The 20862-nt window shown below is 38.0% G+C and overlaps 1 protein-coding gene and 1 non-coding gene across 2 annotated transcripts in view; both read right to left on the minus strand.

Moving 5' to 3' along the window:
- TNIP3 (TNFAIP3 interacting protein 3) overlaps positions 1–20862 on the minus strand; it is an 84203-nt gene that overhangs the window by 40412 nt on the left and 22929 nt on the right. The window contains exon 2 of the mRNA XM_008969488.4: positions 9932–10052. Coding sequence (XP_008967736.3) covers positions 9932–10052 — 121 coding nt within the window. The remainder of the gene's footprint in view (positions 1–9931; positions 10053–20862) is intronic.
- Positions 20042–20147, minus strand: LOC112439676 (U6 spliceosomal RNA). The gene has a single exon (XR_003027926.1). It is a non-coding gene; the product is annotated as a U6 spliceosomal RNA (small nuclear RNA).

The following is a 20862-nucleotide window of genomic DNA, read 5'->3' on the forward strand; positions in this document are numbered from 1 at the left end:
CATTATGTGTAGGGACAGGGGATAATTCTTGCATACCACTGCACAGAAAATATAAATTGCCTGAGAAAACACTGAAGTGACTGAAATTTTCTGCGGTCAATTAGATAAATTATTTTCCAAAGGACAAGCTAGAGGTCCTAGAATGGAACTAAATTTAGTTAAGAAAACAAAGAAAATTACTATTTTGTACTAAGGAGTTATGTGGTTTAAAATACTTTATTTGCTTCAATCTGAACTTCATAACAGCCCCGTAAGAAGAGGCAGCTTTAATGCTAATGAGGACAAAGTTGAATTTAGAGATGGCAAATGACTTGCTCACAATTATGATGTGACAAGTGGGTGGCTGAACCCATATCAGAGCTCATTTAGTCTTCCTGGTTTACTTCCGCCAAAGAACCTTTTATCTGTGTGGGTAGATGTAAATAACACACCTAAAAATTGTAGCAGGAGACATCATTTACCAATTATGGAAAAGCATCGCAGGAGCCTAAGCCATTAGGAATATGATTCAGGGAAGTTTTATGGGAATTAAGTGTTTTTGAGGGATAGATATGAGGTGGCTTGACCTTTGACGTTGTATCCAAACAAAATCTTAACAAATTCCCACCATGACATGCCTAGAGATTAATTTGCATTTCCAAAATAGAAATTAGTGGTCAGAAAAGAGAAATTCAGTCTCTAAAAACTGTAGTAGTCAGAAGAGAGAAAATTCAGCCTTCAAAAACTATAGTGGTTAGAAAAGAGAAATTCAGCCTTTTAAAACTGTAATCTGTGTTTGAGTTTTTTTTAAAAAAATTATTTTCTCTGGAAGGAAATTAGCTGCTGATCATTTTATAGCAATGCAGATCACTCTGTTTTTCTCTTGTACTTTGCTCATGTGTTGACTTCACCTTCATTCATGTATGCACTTTTTTCTTTGAGATGGAATCTGGCTCTGTTGCCCAGGCTGGAGCGCAATGGTGAGATCTTGGCTCACTGAAACCTCTGCCTCCCGAGTTCAAGCAATTCTCCTGTCTCAGCTTCCCGAGCAGCTGGGGTTACAGGTGTGTGCCACCATGCCCAGCTAATTTTTTTGTAATTTTAGTAGAGGTGGAGCTTCACCATGTTGGCCAAGCTGGTCTCAAACTCCTGACCACAAGTGATCCACCTGCCTCGGCCTCCCAAAGTGCTGGGATTACAGGCGTGAGCCATTGCACCTGACCAATGTATGCATTCTTGTATTAAATACTTATTGATTATTGTCTGTGGACCAAGTATTGTGCTAAGTACTAGAATATGAAGATAAGCAAAAGGCACATCTCAGTTGTGTTTTCTGTTTTCTGAATATAAAATCTGAACATTAGAGGGGACCACTCCATTGATGATGGAATCTTTTCTGCATCATTCCTGCCAAGGGGTTGTCCAGATTAGCTTGGATACTTCAGGTGAAAGAGAACTACCTTCTTCCTGAGGCAATATATTTCAACACCGTATCTATAGATTTAGACACTATTTTTAAATACCAAAAGTTATAATTATAAAAATTAAGAGACTAGGCATGGTGGCTGACACCTATAATCCGACCACTTTGGGAGGCTGAGACTGGGGAATCGTGTGAGCCCAAAATGTTGAGGTTATAGTGAGCCATGATTGCACCACCATACTCCATCCTGAGTGACAGAGCGAGACCCTGTCTCTAAAATAATAATAATAATAAACAAAATAAAAAAATAAGAAAGAACATGTGCATATAAAGATGATGTAGGTATATGGAAAGGCTATGGTGAGGACTCAAAACATGGGTGATACAAGGAACACATACCAGAAGTGTTTTGTCTGAAAATAAGCCTGACTCAAAAAAATCTCCCAATATGCTAGCCTAAAAAATTGCAAACATTTGCTAAGTTGGTTTTAATGACAAACATTTATTTTAAAAAGAAATCAGAATAGCTATCTTCCTCACTGGAAAAAAAAAAGGAATAATTGATTTTTTTTTGCTACTTATTCTAGAGTCCCATAAGAAAACATATTTACATACTTTGTGAGTTATGCCTCACTCTCCCCACAAGTACAAAATAAAGTAAAAAGCGTTTTTATTACATTTCATCTAGAAGGTGGACATGAGAATGACACGAACATTCTTCAGCAAGAGCTTACAGTGTCCATTTTGCTGGTACTGTTCCCATACCCATTCAAAAATATTTTCAATCAAACTAGAAACAAGAGGGCTTACTTGAGAAAGAAGGCTTATTGATGCATTAGATTCTAAAACCCAGCTTGGGTTGAGATGTCCCTAGGAGACATCCACATCCTGTCACAAAGCTAAATAGATCAAGAATATAATGAACACATTTGCTAAACAACTCTTATGAACATGTTATTTATGGTATCTCTCAAGCCCAATATTTTGCTTCCTTAACATTGTCATGAGTTTACACATTACTTAACCCACAGGCTTATGCTGTTCTTCTTCTTACATTAAAAGGAATACCTATCCAAAACTTCTTCAGATTTACTTGCTGAAGTCATGCAAGTCTGGAAGAAGACAAAAGTGGAGTGATAATTCCAAAAGTAAGGATAATACCTTTGGCTTTAAGTGTCCATTCAGTAGAAACCCTGAGACCTCAAGTTCTTTTTCTTCTCTTTGTAGGGTTCTAGGAAGACTTATATTCTTCTAATTAACATTTATAATTTCCACACAGATGCCACTTTTCACTTCAAGTCTTGGTTGCTTCCCCCACCAAGCCTCCCAGTGTTGTCGTCTGCTCCCTTGCCCACCCCATTGACCCAAATTGGAGCAGCCAGGACTGCTGTGTTCACTAAGGCAGAGAGAATCCTCTTCTACCTACTGCTTACATCTTCCAAAAGACAATCTGCATCTCCCAGTTTTCTGTAACTCTTTCTTTTGTGGAACACGGGACAAATTCTCCCAGTGATAGAACAGAGGACTTCTGAGTAAATAGAAAGCATCCTACTCAAAAGTGTGTCTTATTTATCAACAAGAATGGAGCCTCAGTTTATATTCCCCCCTTGAACCACTTCTGTCCTGTATAGAAATTTCTGCCCAATAGGTGGGTGGCTTCCAAAAGTTGGGGAAATATTTTCTCTCCCTTAATTTTTATGAGTTTTAATTATTTTGTCTTAGGATCCAATTTTATTTCACAGACCTATGTCTCTGTTTTCCTGGGTTGTCTGGTGGTGTACTTTATTAGAAAATAGAGTTCAAGCTGGGCATATGCAGTCAGATCTCCTTATCTGGATGTACGCCTGATATTCATGTAGAGTGGAATCCTTTAAAAATCCTCGTAATGAATGGAAGGAGAAATATGTCATAAATTAACCATGGGATCAAATTAACTCTATGGTGATATTTTGGGAAATACAACCTGACCTATTTATCCACTAATCTGTTTAATTTAGAGGGCTTATAATACTTTCAGAATCAGAATAGCCAAGCTTTACAGATAAAAGAAAGATGCATGGCTCATTTAAATAACTTCACCCATGTTGCCAGTAATGAGCGTCAAATGCCATAAGGTGCAGCAGCTGAGCTGACAGGCTCCTCACTGCCTGAGAACATGCAGGCAGAGCTTTTCAGCCAGGTATCCAAAGGTTTCCCAGTGAAAGCTAAACAGATCCTCACACAACAATGCAACTTTTTTTTTCTAGCAGAAAAAAATAGATCAAAACATTCCACAGCTACAACCTTTGAAATTAGATAATGAGATTCAAAGAGGAAGTCAGTTATTGTATGAGAAAACCATTAAAGAAAATTTTGAGGCTCAAGCTCATCCTACTAGCATGATGATGATGATGATGATGATGATGATGATGATAGTGTTGTGTTGGTTTAGCACTTTATATTTACAGGGTGCACTTTCTCTCACTTTGTATAATTATCAAAACCCATTGTACAGATAAGAAAACAAGATTTTGATTAAAAAAAACAGCTTTCAAAAAAAGGGAAATAAGAAAAGGAAAGTCAGATCTTTTTTTTTTTTTCCATGCAGTGTGGTTACAGAAAACATGTGTCAATTTACGGTAGTTTGCAAGAAGTTTTTCCCTCACAATCTTTTGAAGTGTCATAAGTATATATTAATCTCTGAACCAACCAAAGAAATTTCTCAAGGCTTTTTACCTTGGGAAGAGTGTCCAGGTCTAGAACTTGTCCCCAGCCACTGGGAGTTCCTCCCTTAACTTTTATCAAAAGTCATTAAAAGCCCATTTCTAGTTCTGCCTCTAAGTTAAAATCAGAAGCAATGGAATCCAAAGACAGGTTGGAGCTTTTAGGTAAATTCAATTCTGGCAGGTCTGCTTAAAATTTGGGCATTTTCCCTTTCACTCCCAGGTTTCATCCTTGTTTTCAAGCATTATTGGAACCATATTTGTTTATCCAAGAAATACATTTCAAGCATCCTGTCCCTTTCTTTTATATTTGAAGATACATGACTGCAGATTCATATATTATTTTCCTAATTTTCTCATAGTACTTGGACTATAACTTGGTTATATATAACTTTCATTTAACATTCATTTTGGAATCTTAATATCATTCTCACTTAGGCAATTATTTTTCCTTTGCCTACAAGATTTTAAATGACCTTTGGTCACTAACTTTCTACTTCTTCAACTCTCCCAGAATATAAAAGCACACTTTCACGCTCATGGAGTTCCTCATGTTCATCAATAGTGGTTTTCTGTTTCCTCAAAGCAGTGAGTCAGTCTGTTCATTTCTCTTATAGTAATTCTTCTTCTTTTCATATTCTTGGCAATAGTAGTTGAACAAAAAGGGAACTTGACATATATCTCAGGCTCTTTCACTAAATAATATCTGTTTTATTCAGTCACACCCTTCACATCCCATAAAGTCATAAAGAAACCAATTTCCTGCTCCTGGAAAGGGAATCTACCTTATTGTTCTTAGGCTAACTTCATTCAGTGTGAAAACAAGAGAAGCCTTCACTCCCTGTCATTGGCTCACCCTTGTGTTAACCAAATAGAAATTTTCTTATATTTTTTCCCTTTCTATCAATATCTCAGCAAAAATGTGAAGGTCTTTGTTTTGTTTTAAATATAGGGTTTCTTTCTGCAGAATGCTATTGTGTAAATAGTAGCTCAGCAGGGATTCCACCTGGAAACTAAACCATGTTTACTCAAAGAATCAAATATTTGAAATACCTGCAGAGGACAATTGAGGAGGATATGCCAGTGGTCTATTGGGATAAAGAATGGAGACTCCTGGGGGCTGTTCTAGGAGAATTTACCCAGGAGACAGAATCAAGTAACAGTGGCTTGATCCAAGTGTGGTGCTTTTAGCTCAAAGAGGAGGAGTTAGTCTGATGACAATATCGTTCCTGACACCAGCTGGAGCTCTGCTCTAGTCTTCAAATAACTCTGAGGTGAGGGAGGGAAAATTAAAAGTAGAAAGTACAGGGCAATTGTTTTCATTAGACATATTTGAGTTTAGGTCCAGAATCTAAATCCCATTAGCTGTACAATCATGAGAAAATTGTTTAGCTGCATTGAACTCCAGTTTCCCCATCTGTAGAGGGGTAAAGATGAAATGAGCTAATGAATAGAAATACTTTGCAAAAATGCTGGCCAAGAGTAGGTGCTCAATACACAGCAGCTAAAACCTGAACAACGACAAACTGAAAGGACTCTGACCCTCCGGCAAACACTGGAAGTGCAAGCTAAAGTTGGAAAAGAAGAAGTCTCTTCACCTCGGTCGCAAGAGCAATAGTGTTTGGTTGCATTTGGAGTTCTCGAAGACATATTCCACATTGAGCACACTTGGCACAGTGAGTGGTTCCCAAAGGTGCTCCTAAGAGTGGTACAGCAAACTTTGAGAAACAAGGACAGTTTGAGCACCTGAAAACTTTCAGCAGTCAATAACTTCATGACACCAGGATGGGTAAGACCAAATAGTAGCTTCCATACAAGAACTGAGAGATTAAGCTTAAGAGTGTACATTTGATACTCCCCTGCAGACTCTGAGAACTATTTGTAGGGGAATTATAGGGATAAATCAATTGTATATTCAGTGTTACCATGTCTCATGAAACCAAACAAGTTGTTTACTACTGTTGCTTTCTAGAAAATTCTATGTTGTGCTTTTTATACCTTCATGGAACACTTTATACCCCATCCTCAAGAAATCCATGAGTCTCTCATAATCCATATGAGAGAAAACACATAGATACATAAGTGATCACAAAAACAAAATGATAAAGTCTATAAATGACATATAAAGAAGATAAAGATGTAGGACAAAGCAGGGAGGGGGCTGAGTAACGCCATGTGGGACTAGAGAGGGTGAAAAGGTTTCAAAACCAGAAAGGTTTGAATTGGGATAAAAAAGGCAGTTCATCAAATGGGCAAAGAAGCAAGGATTTCCAGAAAGAGTAAACAGCATGTGAAATGATAGCACAGGAAACTTCATGGTTTGTTAAAGGCTTATGGGTAGCTAGAACACAGGGTGCACTTTGGGAAATAGCAGAATGTATAGAAGACACTAAAACACTACAGGAAAAATATGTACAAACTTGGCTTTCTATCCTGATACAACTTTGTGAATTTAGGCAATGTTTTAAAATTTCTATAAGCCTTAATTCCTCATCTGGAAAATGTGGATAAAGACAGTCATATTTAAGTGTTGTTGTAGGTAGAAAACAAAATAAAATATTTACCCCAATAGGTATTTACCCTAACAAGTATTACATCCTTCTTCTAATGTTTTGTTCTAAATGTGACAGAAGCTATATCTTGGAGGAATGTATATATGATGCAAAGGCATTTGGTTTCAATGATGTGTGCAAAGAGATCTACTTTTAAGTTTTAACCACTTTTAGGTTTTCAGTACATTAGTAAGATCTATGTTGATAGAATGAAGAAAAGGAAAAAAGTCCAAAGATATAATAAAGGCAGATTAGACCTTCCCTTAGGAAAGGTCCAGAGTGAAGGAAAGATGGCACTATTCTGTGAATGGTGCCACCTGAGTGGTGCAGCATGGTGGCCCTGAAGGAATCCAGGATTCCCCCAAGTTTGGATGATTGGGTGCCTAGTGATTCATTCACCAGCATAGAAAATGTGTGTGTGGTGGCCAGGGTTGGGGAGGGATGACAAGCAGATATAGCAGGAAATATATTGAATTCACTTCAGGAAAGACTGAGTGGAAAGAAAGTACATGTAGAAAAGCACTCCATGTTTAGTAAGTACATGTGTCTGGAGTCATTGTCATATATTTTGTAGTTTAATGAGCCCAGGACAGATCCTTGAGTAACACTAATGTAGCACAAGCAGGTGATGTAAGGGAAGCCAGTGAAGGTGAGTGAGAAGGAGAGACCAGAGAAAAAAAGCGGGGAGGGGTGGTGAGGGTGTCCAGGAATTAATATTATAGATGTCGGGCTGGGCGCGGTGGCTCACGCCTGTAATCCCAACACTTTGGGAGGCCGAGGCGGGTGGATCACGAGGTCAGCAGATCGAGACCATCCTGGCTAACACGGTGAAACCCCGTCTCTACTAAAAATACAAAAAATTAGCCAGGTGTGGTGGCGGGCGCCTGTAGTCCCAGCTACTCGGGAGGCTGAGGCAGGAGAATGGCGTGAACTCAGGAGGCGCAGCTTGCAGTGAGCCGAGATCGCACCACTGCACTCCAGCCTGGGCGACAGAGCGAGACTCCGCCTCAGAAAAAAAAAAAAATTATAGATGTCAAAGGAGTAAGATACTTTAAGAAAATTGAATGACTAAATAGTGTCAAATGCAAATAAAAAGACAAGTGAAAAGTAAAATGCAAAATGACCATTGGATTTATCCAGATAGAGGTTATTAATGGTGTGATAGCAGAGGGAAAGTTTTGGATGCTGTGATCAATGAGCTTGGCTATGTTGTGTAAGAGTGAGTTCAAACATTACCCATAAAAGAAGATGGGGTCTCGTATATGTTTGAAGTGGAGGAGAATGGTACATATTTTGAGCTGGTGAGAGGTGATGGAGAGATTAGAGATACAGGAACCCCCACACTGTTAAGTGATTTGTCTTATCATACAGTGGTGGTTTTCAAACTCAACTCGGTCCTCACTACTACTCTGCAACTCATTTTCATTTTACTTATCTATTCTGTCTCCCTGCCTTCCAACAGTCATTTCATATCTTCCCCAATTCCCTTAAGCCTTGGGTCTCACCTCTTACCTTCTCAGTCTCTGTAGATGTCTTTACCTCATACTTCACAAAGAAAATAGAAAACATCAGCTAAGAATCTGCTGCCCTTTGCCTGGAAGTGTGAAGTGCAGGAGAATGAGCAAATTTCCTCAATGAGGTCGTAGGAGAATCAGTATCTTAGAGAGAGAGACATAAATTTCAGTGAAGTCCCAAAAGGAGACATAACCTGTAGCTAAGAAGAAGGTAATAAGGATGTAGAAGAGGTTTTTACCATGTAAAGGAGGACCAAGAAGACGAATGAACAGAATTGCAAAGAAGGTCAGTCATGAGCAAATAGGTCTTAGAGGATGATAATGGGAGGATATGAGGATGAGGGTACCAGAGGGAATTGATATTGTCACCATGAAATTTCTTTCTGAGTTTAGACAAGAAGGTGGCTGGAAAAAGCACATATTTCCATGAAGGAATAAATTTCTAGTTGGGAGTTGGAGGTGTATATGTGAGGGCTTGGAGTTGGGATGAGAAGAGCAGAAGAAAACAGAAGAAAGAGGCCTTATTTGACCTCATAACCATTAGTACACATTCATCTGTAACTCCAAAAATAAAGACAACCTGTTCAGGAAGAAGTGAGTTTTTAGACATGAAAAAGTGACTAAATGCAGAAAGCACACAACACTGTTCATGACATGAATGAAAGAAAGAGGTACAGGAGTATCCACAGCATATTAAGTGAAGAGGGTAAGTTAATAAGACAGGTGTGTGTGTGTGTGTGTGTGTGTAAAACACAGAGGTATCCCAAATGCTAAGAGATGGCCTCTATAGGTGGTGAGCCTACTGGTGGTTTCAGAGGCAGTTCTGTGTTTAGTGAAGTCTGAGGCCTATACAATTCTGGGATTTCCTTTAAAAGAAAAAAGAAACAAATTTATGGATGCAAATTAGCTATAAAAGTAAATATTTGTTTAAGGGAGGCCACACTCCATTATCTCCACAGTGAATCTGTCTCTACATGATTTTTATAGTTTTCTGTGTTTATCCATATACATTTTCAACACTAAGAACTTCTTTAGAAAGAAGAACTAATGTTATTTTTATAAAGAAGTATAAATTACTTTTTAAAATGCCAGCCATGCTCTCAAACTACTCACATTCTCACATTAGATTTTTTTTTTAGTAAGAATCATGAAAGATAGTTTTTAATTGGGAGGATTACAGAGTTTAAGAGTTCATGTTGTCATAGGATGCATGTCAAGAAAGTCATCTGTAAAATTCCTAGCTTGAGCCTACCCTTGAATTTTATTTGCTTATATAAAGCACCATAGACAAATACCCTGAAACGAGTGGAAGTTCAAAGTCAAACAACTCCTTTAATCAATGAAACCTTGCTTTTTCTTACAAAAATACAAAATGAAACAAAAACAACTACAAAAAATCATCGACATGAGTTGTGCTGATCTTGGTAACCCAATTTAAATGGGTTACTTCTTCCCAGGAAAGAGTTGTCCCTGCATTAAACATTCTTTCTAGTAGCATGATCTCCTCACCTTCTTGTAGTCACAGCTGCCTGGACACTTTAAACTGGAAAGTGCCAGCAAATTCTTCTGCTGAAGAATTTCTTTAGTAACAGGAAGTGGCTGTGTGAGAGAAGTTTTATACTGCTTCAGTTTATCCTCTCAGCTGACAAGGAAGTACATGACTGACTGTAAATGACTTGGGGACTGTCCCCACAAATTCTTCTTGATGAATAAACTGCTGAAGGGTACATCGAGATAAGGAGAAAAAAGGTGTTTTCTTACCTTTGGAGAACATAGATTTCTGTGAGTTGGCATGGCCTCTGGGGTGAACCGTTTTGGATGAGGAGACGCATTTCTCTCAATCAGATCCTGGATTTTTTTGTCCAGCTCCATGCTTTCACATCTGCCCAGAAAGACATGGGAAAGTTACATTATACAAAGGTAATTAAAAATTATTCAGGCATAGAGTGAGTTTATGGATGACATGGAGGTGTTATTTATGTATGATACTTCTCTACGATCTCCCAAACTCTAATCTCATTATGTTTTCATTAGTCCATGCCATGAAAGCACTTTGAAAGAGCATTAGAGTTTAATTTTCACTTACAAAGGAAGATACGGACAAGTTTAGGAATTTTCAGTCTGAGAACAATGGCAAGAATTGAATCGAACACTCACGGTGAGCCAGGTTCTTTCACGCATTTTCTTATTCAATGTGCACAGCAACCTATTAAAGTAGTCACTGTCCCAGGCATTAGACAGGTAAGTAAACTTGAGTTTAGGAAGTTAACTAATTTACTAACTTAAGTGAAGTCAAACTGAAACATCGGCAGGGCCAAGATCAAACTCAGACCTGTAGAATTCTGCAGTCTGTCTCAACCATTTTTGCTGTATGTCTTCAATTAACCTGAAAACAAATCCCTAAGCAGCCACTTGCCACCAAATGGAAATAATATATTACAGCTGAAGAGTATCTGGAAGCCCCCTTAGGAGAATCTAGTCCAGCTGCTTCCCAGAGGGAGTTGCTCATAGTCACATGGCCATTAGCTGATAATGCCAAAATTAAACCAGAGCTTCCTACTCAAATCAAATTTTTATTTTTCCTTTATACCAGGGGTCCCCAACCCCCACTGCCAGTCTGGCCTGTTAGGGCCACACAGCAGGAAGTGAGAGGCAGGCAAGTGAGCAAAGCTTTATCTGTATTTACAGCCCCTCCCCATGGCTCACATTACTCCCTGAGCTCCACCTCCTGTCAAACCAGCAGTGGCATTAGATTCTCATAGGAGCGCAAATCCTATTGCGAACTGCACATGTGAGGGGTCTAGGTTGTGAGAACCTTATTGTGAACTGCACATGTGAGGGATCTAGGCTGCCTGCTCCTTATGAGAATCTAATGCCTGATGATCTGTCACTGTTTCCCATCACCCCCAGATGGGACCATCTAGTTGCAGAAAAACAAGCTCAGGGCTCCCATTGATTCTACATTATGGTGAGTTATGTAATTATTTCATTATATATTACAATATAATAATAATACCAATACAGTGCACAATCAATGTAATGTGCTTGAAACCATCCTACCCCCTGCCCCAGTCCATCGAAAAACTGTCTTCCATGAAACCAGTGCCTGGTGCCAAAAAGGTTGGGGACTACTGCTTTATATGATGTTGGCATAATGGAGAGATTATCTCATTAAAAACAACTCACAAGGAAAAATGCATTAATTGTGTGATTTTTTTTTTTCTCTCTCTCTATATATGTACATTTTTTTGCCTGCCTCATCATATCTCACCCCCTGAAAATAACCTCTTGGATTGAGGGAGGAGTTCTTGCAGGAGTACTTCTCAAAGTTGTCTCCAAATAAAATAAATAACCAGATGAATGGCCTAATCAAATGCCTGTATGGCAGAGGTTGCTAGGGTTGTCTGCTCAATCCACCACCCTTGTTGAGAGTAGCTCACAGGAGTAGGCTCTGACAGCCATGTTTCCATTGATATGACTTGAACTTGCCTTTTGGTTATAACTGATTGGACCAAGAGTAAACAACTGATCCCAGTTTGGCCAGTGGGATTCTCCTCTGTGTCTGGAGCGAGCTGAGAATGAAGCATATGGGTAGACAAATGCGGAGCTGAGAGATGGAGAGAGTCCTGACAATTTTCTGGTTTAGAATCAGCCCCTTCTAAGGCCTGACTACCTTCCAACTTTTAGATTCTGTGAAACACTCCATGTCATTATAATGAATTCTCTCTCATTATTTTTAAAGCTAGCTTTGCTTGGTTTCTGTTATCTATAATAAAAAATCCCTATATATGCACCTTGACTTTCATATTTATATTGTTTCTTTCAGGCTGTGAAATATCTGTACATCATGTGCCATTTATGATCCCATTGTAAAATATGGGCTACTGGGCCTACGGTAAATCCTTCATGGTGCAAAAGGTTGCATATGCATAACAATGAGTTTGGACCTATCTTCAGGTTTTTTCCACAAACCTGTGAGGAGGAAAGTCACAAAATTTGTTTAGTAACTGCCTTAAATCCTTCAGGTTAATTAGATTCCCAAGTAGCAACAGAATTGGACTAGTCTAAATGTTAAGCTCTTGAGGCAGCTTTCGGACCTATTCTGAACCAGACTTGCCTGCCAAGATGTCACAAGACTTTCTGGTCCTACATCCCTCTGTGACAGAAAAGTTACTGAGCCACTTCAATCCCAGGCAGGATCATTTGGAGATAAAACTCATCACGATCTACAAGTCCTCAAATGATCTCGTTTTCTTGCTATCTTTCTAATCTTACCTTCTACTCTCTTCCTTCATGCTCTTTTTCTTCCAGACACGTTTGCATCGTCAAACTTTATGGAACATGCCAAGCAGTTCCCACTCCAGGCCTTGGTGTTTGCTCTTCCTCTGCAAAACTTGCTCTCCCACTTCATTCAGTGCTGGCTTAAATGTCACTTTATGGCGAAAGCCTCTGCTGACTAACCTATCTGAACTAGATTTCTGAGCCCCATCACTATTGTCCCTTAATTCTGTTTTATTTTCTTCTTTGAATTTTTTATTATTTTGATTTCTTATTTGTTTACTTTTCTCCTCCCTTGCCCCATCTATATCCCAGGAAAGAGGAAAGGCCTTTGTCTGTGTTTATTCACTGCTCAGTCTCTTAGCACACAGTAGGACGTCAATAAGGATTTGTTATTGAATAAATATGACTCCAGGAAGAGATTTAACTCAAAATACCTAATTATTAACTCAAATCTAACCAATAAATTAAGTGCTTACCTAAAATGTATGTAAATAAACTCAAACTCATAGGACTGATAAAGTGGAAACACAAATCAGTAAGCAAGGAAACACTAGCAGCAGCTACAGAATGGACACTCAAGCTCAGCTGGTATTGCCCTCATGGCTGCCTTGTTCTTTTTTACTTGTACTATATGTGTTCTTTGACATTAAACAACAATTGAGTATCCATTATTGCAAGGTACTGACTTTTCGCAGAAATAATCACATGCAGTCATCACTGTTAAAATTGTTTCAACTTCAGTGGCAAGCATGTTAGAAGCCAGCAGTTACTGTTCCTTCTTCATTTGGACAGAGTGGTGAAGGATCAGCCTCAGAGCTGGGGCCCTGCGTCCTCTCACGTGAGCCTGGTTCAGCACACGTCCCTCAGGACCACAACCAAAGAGGGACGGGCCCTCATGAGGATAGTGGTTTTCTGGGCTTGGCGCACAGTGAGATTGAGCGTGGTGACTACAGCTTCACTAACTTCAGCCACTACAGAAAGAGGAGAAGTGGCAGCAAAGAAAAAGAGAACCATATGGTGGTGACCAGACGTGGGGGGTTTTGGTCACACCTGTGGAGAGAGTGGGCGTCAGTGTTGACCACTGTGGGAGGGATACGTTTTGAGCACTCAGAAATCCAGCTGGGAACTGAAAGGACACAGGAGGGGTGGAGCTCCAGGGATTGTAGCACAGTAAGGACTTGCACTCACTGTCTTTTCTCATTGCCAATATGATTGACATTGTCACTGTCACTATAATGAATATGCCTCAGAACTTGCATATGAACCCTCTGAAAGAAGCATTGTGATGCAGTAGAAAATCAACACGCTCTTAGAGTTGAACATAACAGTGGGACCTAGTGTAAGTCCTTTGGCTTCTATGAACCTTTTTGGCCTGTTTTGTAAACGGAGGAAAACAATGTAATGCTGTGAGGCTGACAGTAGGATTAGTGATGCCATATGTACAATGCTTAGCACAGTGCCAGGCATGCCACAGATGCTCAGTGATCGATACTATTGTTATTATTCTGAGGGTCTGGAATAGTTACCAAACATTCTAACAAACAAGTTTGGAAAGTAGGAGCCATAAATTTAGTATACCACCATAAAGAAAAGAAAAGCACAAAAAATGTTCATTGGGTTCAAAATATTCTCAAGAAGTTCAGTCACACCTCAAATAAATCAGAATTATGTCACCTACTTGGGCTTTATAACATTCTTAGGAAACCTTTTAGATTATTCTTTAATTAATGTAGGAATTTGTACATGAAAATATTTTACATTCTCTTTTGAATTAGTGAAATTCATTATGTTTCATAAATTTCGATTTGACCTAGATTTATTTCACAGAAGAAAGTGCTTATCAAAGTTCATTTTTTCCTATAAAGCTCAACATTCTGATAATTGAGAGGCACAATTAGTTAAAGTTGAAAAATCCTCCTTTTTTCTTGAGATCACTTAATAATTGCATCCAACAGTGTTGTGCTCTTAATACAACACTATGACCTGAGGGTAAAACAAACAAACAAAAAAAACACCCTACCAAGCTTTTAAACACCAATAGAACAGATCCTATATAACCCTTGCATTAGTTCTGTGGGTACATAGTTGTTCCCACCTTGGGATCTGTTCCAACAATCTGCTCAACTGATTGAGAGTTATGGCTCCAATGATCTCTGCTCTGGGCCCTACCTCTTACTCATACATATTTTTCAGATAGGAAGCTTGAGCGTCAGTGAGGCTAAGCAGTGAGGCTAGACACCTTCTCCCAGGTCACTTGACTCATGAAGAGCAGGGTAAGATTTCATGCTGAAGCTTGTGACTTTTTACTCTACATCTGGGATCTTAGTGACCTCAGCCATTGTTAATAAAGAAGGACCACGGAGGGCTATGTTATTTCCAAAGAATTTGTTTTAGGTTTTCCATTTTGACAGGCATTTCTGCTCTAGTTCTAAAGAAAACACCTATAGGTCCCTCCAACTGAAATGTAGCTGATTTGTAAAGTCAGATGTTCAGAGAGGCTTGGGAGATAAGATATAGGGATCAGGTCTATCTTTTATATTTTTGACTAAAGTCTATGGATGGGATTCAATCAAATTAAATACAAAATAATATGTGTGCTATGTGTTTATCATCTCTTCCTGAAGATAGGGTCCCTAGCAAGTTCTGGACCTCTCAAAAGCTTAAAAGCCCTGACCCAACTTTAGTTACTTTCACATGTGACTACTGTTTTTTGTCTAAGAGTACACTTTTACTACATTTTCTTTCTTTCCTTTTTTTTAACCATCCAGGAATTATAAAAATTCAGAAATGACTCTTTGAACCAAATACTATTACTAAAATCTTGATTTAAGGGGGCCTCTTGACTAAATTATAAATGAACAGAGAATTATGGAGGCAATATTATTAGGCTAAGAATTTGAGGTGAGAGTGACAGAAATAAATGAAGCTCAGTAAATACCTGTCGGGTCTTGGCTTCTTCACAGCTTATTTTAAACTTACATGGACAGAAATCTCCTTCCTTCCTGCCCTTCACTCACAAGAATAAATCAACATAGAAATTAAATAGAAATGATATTAATGTGAATTAGATTTTATCAGTAGGATAGTAGGTTTCACCAATTTGACAATGAAACTTAAAAAAAAAACTCTCCCCTAAGTTATATATTATTGTGAACTGTTTTTCCCAGACTAACATTGGGAAATAACAATCTGCCCTGTAATCTCTGTGAGCAGCCAGAGAGGACACAGGAAGAGATCAATGATTTTCAGGTGTTTGGAGCCCTCATATTTTTGTTACTTGTTCAAAGGTCTCCAGTACAGAAGTCTCCAAAAAATTATCTAAAGGGTCCAATATGTTGTTGAATGTCATTGTTTAATGAGCTCATCTAAAGTTTGTTTAAATTTTACTAGTTGATTAGAACCTAAATCAATAGGATTCTAAACTTGTAGAATCCTATCTGGTAGAGAAGATAATCCAAAAGGTTATGGTTTACTGCCTTGAATGGCAGTTTTGTATCTAATCATCCTATTCTAACACTTCTCCATTAAATTGTTTATGAATACCCAGCTCCTCAAATGCTCCTGAAATGAGCTGTCTCATGTTTCAGGATACCTCATTAATTAATACATTGAATAAAACCTTGGACATGGGTTCATTTTGTTTGCATGAACATCATGTTTTTAACTTTTTGTAAATTATACATTAACACCCCTGGATATCAGTACTTTAAGACCATTGAATTTCGAGTTGACACTAATGATGCCTGGTGAGCACGCAACCCCAAACCACCAGACTTGGTTTTTATGGTTACATGGTACGGTTGCCTCATTAGTATTGGCAAGTAGTGTAAATTCTAGAGGAAAATAATTCCATTCAATAGGAAAAACACATAACCACAGTCTTAGAAATAACTTGAAAAATCATTTAATTGACCTCCCGCATTAACATAACAAAGAAATGAGGCTCAGTGGGGCTAAGTGATAGCAAAGCCAGAATAAGAATTTAGGATGTTAGTGTTCTTTCTTCCTCCACACACTCGCCTACCTCAAATGCCACATTTCTTCCCAGTCCATTGCCAAGGTCACATTTTCTGCTTTGATCTTATGTCATAAACCATTATCTTCAGGAAAGACCCTGGAGAACAAAGCTCATCTTCAAATATGAGAAAAGGAAGAATTGACAGTAGATTCTTCTATAATGGAAATGCTTCCAGATGCTCAAACATCAGGAATCTGGGTGACCCAGAATGAGAAGTGTTGTGTAAAAGATGCTAATCAAGCAGCAATTTTTAGGTTTTAGTTTTTGTTATTATGATTTACTCTAAGTATGCTCCTGGTGATTTTGGGAAGAAACAAGTGACTCATAAATTACTCTGTGTATGTGTGTTTTAGATGACTGAGTTCAGGTGTCTTAATTACTTGAGTAATTGGAAATATTAACAGTTGTGGCTTAAGAGTGTAGTAGAAGAGAGAGGGTTTGCTGAGAGAATTTTGAAAGTAACATTTTCCTCGGACAAGAAGGAACATTTCTAAAGTTTTACCCAAGGCTATGTGGTTTAAAAATTTAAATAGATATCGAAGAATTGTATTTGCATGTCTGAAATGAAAGCCCAGAGAATAGGGTGGGGAATGTTTCTTATAAACCTGGGCTCTGTTATTGCCCTCAATCTGCATTCTTGGCTAGCTCCCTGTTTATTTCCTCCCTGCTTTTGTGATGTGCCAGCTCACTATACTGATGCCACAAACTTGATCCAAACCTCTTGTGGCTGTGCCCAGGAGGACCATGCAGACAGAGGAGCCAGTTTGGGGCAGAGATAGAGTGCGGCTGCAGCTGCTGGTGCTAGACCCAGTGAGAGGTTAGGAGTGAACAGAGTTGTGTAGAAACCACATCCTCCTACAGGCATCCTGCTGACATAGGTTTGGCCTTCTTCTTGGGACTGGTCTGCATGGGTTAAACAATCTCATTCACAAAACAGAGTGACAGATTAAAACAGAATATAGAGCTTTTGAAAACACAGTGCTTTAACAGAAGATATTCTGATACATGCATATCTTGGCCTTTTTGCCTGGCATGTTTACTCATATTTAGTATCCTTTGGATTATAAACTTCATGAAGGCAGAGACAGGTTTAGCCTGCTAATCACTGTATTTTTCACAACCTCACAGAGCCTAATCATTGTATTTTTCAGAGCCTCATATACTTATTAAGTATTTGACAAGAGAGTAAATTGACAAGAATAACTAGATCTGAATTGGAAGAAGAGAAGCTCCCATTAAAAAGTCCTGTGCAAGTTGGTCTCCTGTCTTCTTCAGATGCACTCTATCTAAGTTTTCCATATTATGTCTTTCCTTCTCAACCTCAGTAAATCCTATTCTGGGAAAAGGGGCTGACAAAGGCTTAACAGTTGAGTTGCGTAACAGGGGACACACCTGTCTGCTACAAGCCATAGAATGTCAATGTCAGTGAGCAGGGATCTGGAGGTATACTGGAGTTCAGAATTCCTTTTCAAGTTCCCTGGAATTAAAGCCATAGTCAGGCCAATACTCGAAATAAATACGAATAACGGTAGAACCTTAACCGAAGGTAAGTGTTGAGCTCAATACTCCCCGAACAAACTCTCAGAGAGTTTCTTCATAAAAGCTCAAAGAAAAATGATGTCACATTAGATTTCATGGGTAAGGTAAGCCTGGAAGACCAAGTTATGCTAAGATGTGATCTTCTACCCAGGGAGCCAGGACCCTAGTAGAGAAAAAGGACAAAACTAAGAAGAGGGTCAAACACTGTTACTCTCACTACCGTTTATTCCAAAGTTGAAAATTACACAAAATTTACCCTCTGACAGGGACACAGGAAGAACATAGCTTAATAGCATTTTGGGTCAACAGAGGGAAGCTTCCTTGTTTTTGTTGTTGTTGTTGTTATTTTAGTATGGCATGCTATCATTAAGGTTATTTTTATTTATTTGAAATTCTATTTTCGTGAAGAAGCGGAGACTATAAGGAATGCACAATCAAAGATTTAGAGAATAGGAAACATTGGCTCCTAATCAACTTTATGAACAAGGCTGAGCCCCTATATTTTGGTGAAGAAAAACTTGGCACTTGATCTAACATTTGTATCACCTGTTAATGCTTTTGCACCATTGTTCTACAGTAGAAATACACTCAGATGGGTTTATTGATAAACACCTGGAAGAGAACAAAGTTAACCTAGCTACACATGCACAGAAAAATTATGTATTTTATTGTTAGTTTTCTTGGAAATAGGCATTTCAACAAGAACATTTAAATGGTGTATTTTACAGTTGCGTCTATGTTGCAAAATGAAGTAGAGTATATAAGTTATGTCTGATACATTCACCTCATGTAACCACATCCTGTGTCAACTATAGTTGTCCTTTAACTTATCAAAATGTTTCTCTCAAATTGCTACCTGAATTTTAGACAGGTACAGTTCCAAGTTGTGACATTCTCTAGGAATATGAGAAGACTAAATTTTGAGTCATGTCTAATAATTTTCCCTAGTATCTCATTGTTATTTATTAACTATGTATTTAAGTGAAGATTATTATCATATAACAAAACACTACTATCTTAAAATTATTCTCTCAACTCAAACCAATATTGTTAAGGCTGAGTTTCATTGGGACAAATATTTGAAAGGACCTTTTTCTTTAAGACACAGCCATTGATAAAAATAATTTTATTCAAATCTTTGGAAATTATGACAAAGGTGGTGATAAAGACATAATTTTTATGAGTATATCTGGCATATTAAGTTATTTAGATACCATATATTTAAGAGCTGTCTAAAAATTTTATAATAGAAATGCATTACCTTTCTGTTTAATCATTAAATAACAATTATTTGAAACAACAGTTTAAATGTGAATTTTTTTCACATCTATATTGGAATTTCCTTTCAAGACATGATTACAAGTCTTGATTCTACCTCACCAGAGTCTTTTAAGTTCGTGTGCATACACACAAGAGATGCCGAGCCAAGTCTGACCGCTGAAGCAGTTTGCCAATCTCAGTCGACGCCTGAACTGTCTGTGGGTGTTAAGGAATGTTAAGAAATAATGGAATAAATTATTGAAGACATTCTTTCTGCGTGAAATATTTAGAAGACGTCGTAACAGCTTACAAAATGTCATAGGACAGCGTTAACGTCCCTTCTCATCTCTGATGGCACGTTCCCAGTCCTTTCGTGTAGCTGATAAAGCGCAAGCCACTTTTTGTCAGATCCTTTGCATTAGTTTTGTTTGAGATGCTACAAAATACGCTGAAACAAATCATGATCAGTTGTTATTATGTGTAGGGTAATCCTACCTATTTGACGAGAACTGCTTCTGAAAAGCTTCTATCGAGCTTTAAACAGTTCCTCTGCCGTTGGAAAAATTGCATTGATTTAATGATGCCTCTAGAGGGCACTCTGCACTCAGTTCAGGTCGAAAATAGTTTCTGAGATTGCTGGCGCTTTTCCCCAAGGTTTTCATTTTGAATTTTGAGTTCCGGAGAAGGGGTATGGGTGTAGAGAATTTGTGGTGTACATGTGAGTAATAATTATAACTCATTTCCTTTGTCTCATTTATGTTAAAACTTTTTTAAAAAATATGTAATGCTTCACAAATTGCATTGCATCCTTTCATGTAGGCCGTGCTAATTGCCTCTGTATTCTTCCAATTTTAGTATATGTGCTGCTGAAGTGAGCACAATTATTTATTCCTTAATAAAGCTGGTTTTTAAGTTGCAATCATTGTTGGACATTTATATAATAGACTTACATCCAATAACTTTCCTCGTATATGCTCTGTAGAAGCTTTTCAGAAACAGTTCTCATTTTATATATATGTAGAATTACCCTATACATAATAACAACAGATCATGATTTGATTCAGAATATTTCGTATCATCTCTAACAAAACTAATGCAAGGGGTATGACAAAAAGTGGCTTCTGCTTTATCAGCTATGCAAAAAGATTGGGACATGCTATCAGAGATGAGAAGAGACATTATGTTGTCATATGTAAGCTCATTTTTATAAAAAATTGCAATAATTCATATTCATTCTCTTCTTCTGTGATCTTCATATGGATGTGAAATTGATGAGCCTGGAATTTCTTTTCGTGCCAGAAATTAGGCAGGATTCAAAGAATTGATCCAATATGGCATACTTTCAATATCAAAATATGTAATAATAAGAATACATTAGAATTCATCAAATAAAGTAGGAATTACTAACCTATACTGATGCAAATGTTAAAATAAACATAAGTGGGGATAAGAAAAGGCTTTTCTTTACATTAGAATGCCTACTGATAAGTGTAGAGAACATTATCCCATTAGAAAATCATTATTTGACAGCCGTCATAGTAATAATCTCAGTAAGAAGTATCAATAGATGCTAAGACTGGTGGCTGAAAATTTG

This window comes from Pan paniscus, chromosome 3 (genome assembly GCF_029289425.2).
Source record: "Pan paniscus chromosome 3, NHGRI_mPanPan1-v2.0_pri, whole genome shotgun sequence".
NCBI lineage: Eukaryota > Metazoa > Chordata > Mammalia > Primates > Hominidae > Pan > Pan paniscus.